Consider the following 6,000-nt stretch of genomic DNA (forward strand, 5'->3'; position numbering starts at 1 on the left):
CAGGGTGAGATGAAAAAACTGCAACCAACTCCAGACTGCTGTCATATCTAAGCCACTCTAGAGCACTCCAACATTTAAATTTGAATAAATCTTTTGTGTCTCGTACCATCGCTCGTTACAGTGATACTGGTAGTAACATCAGCAAAAATGGAAAAAGTAAAGAAGCGACTTGATCGAAACCCGCGTCGCAGTGTCCGAAAAATAGCTCGTGAGCTGAACATATCGCCATATTGCATTCGTCAAATATTAAAAAATGAGCTCGGGGTAAAGGCATTGAAATTCCAAAAAGTGCAAGAACTTCCACCGCAACAGAAAGAAAATAAAAGGAAAGGAGCTAAAGAGTTGCTTTGCTTGGCCGAAAGTGGTGAACTGCCGAATTTGAGTTTCTCCAATGAGGAAACATTCGTTGTCGTGTTTATTTGCCAAAGAGGTCAGCTGAAAATGTGCACCTTCGTTTGGCCACCAGAACTTTAGCACCGGCCTGGTGATGGTGTGGGACGCCATAACAGCCGATGGTGGCTCTCCGCTCGTATTAATCGACCGTAGCATCAGCATAAATTACGAATACTATCACGAAAATATTCTGGAGGGTGTATTAAAGCCTCGGGCACACAAACATTTTGGCCACAGACCTTGGACATTTCAGCAGGACTCAGCACCATCGCAATCTGCACGCTTCATTTCCAGCGCACCATGGCCACCAAAATCTCCGGATTCCAATACTTTGGACTATTGTATCTAGAGTATTTTGGAAAGCAAAGTTGGCACTAAAAAATACCAAAGCGTCGATCACCTCGAGCAAGCGCTTCGCCGGGAATGGGCCAAAGTACCGCAGAGCAACATTCGGGCAGCATGTGACAGTTTCATTGGCCGTTGAAGCCCTATATTTCGTGCCAAAGCACAGTGGTCGAAGTCGTATTGGAACAGCGGTCAAAGATACTTTCAGTGCAGATATCAATATGAATCTTTGGTTATGGTACCATGATGGGATAAAAATAAAAAATGTGACAAAATTTGGAACGGTCCGCCTTCAGGTAAAATGAAGCCATGATTATTATGTTTTCTAAAAAGCTTAAACCCTTAAAAGTTCATGTGTACAGATAATTCGAACAAATCTAAACTTATTCTAAAATTTGATGCTATTTCCGACATTTTTGCTTTCATTCAATAGAATTAAAAATTCTTTTAATTTATATTCCTAACTTTTGAAGCAAACTAATCTGTTCATCTTTATAAATTCCTAAATTTTTTCAAGGTAATTCAATCAGTAACAATCTCCGTTAAAATATTACAGAAACGCCCTCCGATTCTTGACACTAGCTACAACATTTTCAATAAAACACAGCTTCATTTATGATTATAATAATGGCAAATGCCTTTATTTTCACACTCATAGATTGAATTGGATTTCACGTTTGTTATATTTTATAGAAATATCTGTTTGTTCATTTAAGTATTTTTTTTTTGTTTTTAATTATAGACACACATACATATTTAAAGATTTTATTTTAATATATATAAATTTCTCTTTAATGAGAAATCGTCTAAAACATATTAACGTCGATCGATAAACATAATGCTTTCGGGAGGTTTTGATGTCTTGTAACCACATCATATAAATTATATAATATAATTATGTAACTCGTCGAAATAGTTTGTGGGAAAGTTGAAGATATGGTTGCAAGAATCCAATTGTCGAAATGTTTTACATACAATGTAGATATTTCAAACTAATATTCATGTACATATGAATGCATTATGAATGTGTGTTTCTGTTATTGACGAATACAGGATGTATGTATGTATGCATTTTCTTCATATATATATATATATATATATATTACATAAATACATAAGCATTATGTTAAGTATTTATGAACTACAAAACTGAACATAAGAATAAAACGTTAAGTGGTTTCCACAAATAGATAGATACATGATGATTGTTTAGTTACAGTTATATTCAATTCAAATGAAAATTGTATTATCCGTCTGATAATCATAGTTTTAATCATTTCATAGATCTTTCATTTTATGTATGTGTATACTGCCAATTTGTTTTAACATTTTGGTTTTGGATTTTTAAGAATAGTTTTTTTTCCATTTTATTAATTTGGTTAAATTGAAACATAAACAAGTTTTTTTTATAATTTACATACCACCTATTGGGAATCTATTACATAACAATCATATAAAGGAAAACTCAATAGATATTTCTTTCTTGGTGTAGGATCGATTTGATTGTTTCTGGTATAGAACAAATGTCACTTAAAAACTAAAAAAAATGTATATATATATATATATATATATATATATATATATATATATATATATATATATATATATATATATATATATATATATATATATATATATATATATATGTATTAAAATAATCTTAAGAATTCAAATTACATCGTCTGAAAGGAAAAAGAACGAATAGAGATGTAGTCAAGTATTCTTTTCTTCTTTAAACAAAACTCCGATTTCTTTGTCCAATTGTGGTAGTTGCTATAACTATTTTCATCCAGACGACATATTATACGGCAGCCAAATTAGGAAACAAAAACAATCTGAAAGAAAAAAATTGACGTTAATTATTAAATGATAAATCGTTTATCCGAAACAATGAAAATAATTTAGTGGTATATTACTGAGCTAAAACCCTTTTGCAAGAACTACAAAACACAACACTGAGGATGTGTCCACCTTTCAGATTAAAAATGGCTGTTCCAGAACCTGCAAGTTTTTCATTTTTTTTCGATATCATGAAGGGAAAATCGAAAATGTGCACCTTCAGTTGGCCACCAGAACGCAAGCGCCGGCCATAGTGATGGTGTGGGCCGCTATAACCGCCGATGGTCGCTCTCCGCTCGTATGAATAGGCATCAGAATATTATCTCGAAAATATTCTGGGGGTATTAAAGCATTGGGCACGCAAACATTTTGGTCTCAGACCTTGGACATTCCAACAGGACTCAGCACCATCGCATTCAGCAAGCGCCGCCCAAAATGAGGTTAATCGGTTCATTTCCAGCGCACAATGGGCACCAAAATCTGCTGATGCCAATCCGTTGGACTATTGTGTCTGGAGTATTTTGGAAAGCAAGGTTGGCACTTAAAAATACCAAAGTGTCGATCACCTCAAGCAAGTGCTTAGCCGGAAATGGGACAAAATACCGCAGAATAACATTCGGGCAGCGTGTGATGGTTTCATTGGCCGTTTGAAGGCCATAATTAGTGGCAAAGGTGACCAATTCGAACAAATCTAAACTTATTCTAAAATTTTATGCTATTTCCTAAATTTGATTTCATTCAATAAAATTAAAAAAATGTATAAATTATGTCGTTTGACTTTGTTGCAGTATTTTTATCTCACACTGTATAAGACCTTCCCGACTTCCATAAATAGTCGCACTCTTCTTCTATAAGAAGGCCTTTTCGTCGCCTATGAGAATGAGAAGGCTATTACGTAATCTATGAAAAGACCTTCTCCTCTTTTAAGAGAAAACCTTCTCCTCTTCTAGACGAAGACCTTCTAGTCTTCTATGAGAAGAACTTCCGGACTTCCATGAAATGTCCGACTCGTCTTCTATAAGAATACCTTTTCGGTGCGTATGGACAGACTTTCTCGTCGTCTATGAAAATACCTTCTCGTAGCTTATTAGAATAGCTGATCGTCAGGAGCTAGAACCCATTATGACCTACAAATACCAATTTTTAAACAAATCCGTGGAAAAAAATGACCAATATCATCAAAATACCGAATATCGGGAGGTACGTTTACATGGGGGTTATACCAAAACTTATACCTATATATCTTATTCTCATTTCCAACCATCCTAGACACAATACAAATAGTTCTGTCAAATTTTGAAGCTCTACGTCCAATAATGTGGGCTGTATCGTGATTTCAACAGACAGACGGACATCGTTAAATCGACACAGAATTTTATGCTGATCAGAATACATATGGGGTCTACGACGAATATTTAGGTATAAAAATCAAAAGCAACGATTGGGTTAAACGCGGCACATTACCTATAAATCTGACCTTATTATTTAAAAACCAGTAAAGAAAGTCTTAAAGTCGGGCGGGGCCGACTTTATGATACCCTACACCACTTTGCTAATTTAGTAGAGCTCCACATAACAATTAAAAGTTTTTATGGAATAATTCAATCATACACGCTATGATTATAATTATAATTTAAAGTTCATATATAGCTATATCTAAATTTTGACCGAATATCTCCAATTTCAATAGGGTTCGTCCTTGGGCCAAACAAATGATCTGTGCAGAATTTCATCTGGATCGGGCAATAAATGCGACCTGTACTTTGTTTACAAAAATACATGGACAGACGGACGGACGGACATGCATAAATCGACTCAGAATGTGATTCTATGCAGATCATCAAAAGGAACTATGGGTCTATCTCTTTTCCTTTTGCCTGTTACAAACAAATGCACAAAGACATAATACCCTGACCCCCTTTTGGTGTAGGGTATAAAAAATTCTTTGGCCTGTGGTTAGCTGTGCAACGCCAGTGTGGTTTGCGAATTCTAGTACTGCGAAATACGAGTTATTAGCTATTTACAATAAAATTACAACCACCCAGCACAACCAAAAATAGCCTCGGATATGTAACAATATTTTTGCACTTTGTTGATACTTACAATTACGACAATTTGCGAGTATAATTTATCGGCATCTTTAATTCCATTCATTCTGTATAATTCTACTCCAATGTCTACTCCAAACCAGCTAATTTTTACCCGCAAATCATATATCCTTCTTTTCTTAACAAATTACTCTTTATTTGTTTATTGACAGACTTTCAATGCTGGCCAACAGCTCATCGGCCGTCTGAGAAACCACCTGCTCCTGATCGTCGCGGGTGCTCAGATCTTGCAGACGTTTCTCCAGATTTGAGAGATCTTCTAATTCACGTTGCTGCTTTGCCATATATCTTAAGATGAGTGCCGTCAACATACACATATCTTCGAGAATTTTACTGGTTTCCGGTGTGGGATTCTCATAGCGTGTACGCAGCAATCGTAGTTTTGCCTCGGCCAATTCTAAGGGAGTCTTGCCACTGCGGTCGTACATATGCACGCTGGCGCCACCCTGCAGTAGCACACGTACGACTACGTTGAAGTTATTTGAACTTGCAGATATTACAGCCAAATGGAGCGGTGTGTTGCCCAGCGAATCGACCACATTGGGATTTGCTCCAAATTTCAACAATTGTTGGACTATTTGTATGTAACCACGGCAGGCGGCCAAATGCAACGGACTACGTTTGTATTCGTCCGCAGCATTGGGCAGGGCGCCTGCCTCCAGGACCTTTGTCAGCAGTTCTATGTTGTTGGTACAGGCAGCGTAACGTAATTTCCGTCCGGCGGACTCAGCGAAGATATTATTATAACTGAATCGCAATTTGCTCTTGATACAAGTGCGGGGACGCATTTTGAAATTGTGACTGCTGGAGGGCAGGGTGCTGGGATGGATGATGCTGGACATAAAGTCCGAAGACTGCGATGAAGATGAGTTCAACGGCAGTGGTGGCAAGGTAGGAAACGCAAAATGCTCTTCCGAATTTAGATGGAATGCATTAGGATTGATTGTGGGCCACTCATGTGTATTTGGCGACGATGTTGGTGTGGGCGGCATTATTGGCGGTGGCGGTGTTATCATAATACTCGCACTAGCTGTAACTCCATCGTTGCTATCATTACTTGTGTCAACACCTGAGTCAGCCATGCCGTTGCCGTGGTCGGCCTCGTCAATAGATTGTGCTGGATTGCGGTATTGCTTAATTTTGAGGTTTTTTTATTGTGTCCTGCGGCTAGGCAATTTATTGTTTATTTCTCGTGCGGATAAAGAAAAAATATCAAAAAACTTTGCAGCCCTCGATAAAAGAAAATTGGATTTGTTTTGTGTATTTTGTGTTTTCTTCTCTTTTTCGCTTCCTTGTTTTTTCTATTTATTCATTT

The 6,000-nt window shown here is 36.9% G+C and overlaps 1 protein-coding gene across 1 annotated transcript; it reads right to left on the minus strand.

Moving 5' to 3' along the window:
- Nucleotides 1-2,371: 2,371 nt before the first annotated feature.
- Nucleotides 2,372-6,000, minus strand: LOC101892954 (ankyrin repeat domain-containing protein 54). The gene is made up of 2 exons (XM_059125975.1): nt 4,681-6,000; nt 2,372-2,573 (listed from the first exon to the last, which is right to left on the minus strand). The coding sequence occupies exon 1, from the start codon at nt 5,765-5,767 to the stop codon at nt 4,820-4,822; it is 948 nt and encodes a 315-aa protein (XP_058981958.1). The 5' UTR covers nt 5,768-6,000; the 3' UTR covers nt 2,372-2,573; nt 4,681-4,819.

This window comes from Musca domestica, unplaced genomic scaffold, assembly GCF_030504385.1.
Source record: "Musca domestica strain aabys unplaced genomic scaffold, Musca_domestica.polishedcontigs.V.1.1 36, whole genome shotgun sequence".
NCBI lineage: Eukaryota > Metazoa > Arthropoda > Insecta > Diptera > Muscidae > Musca > Musca domestica.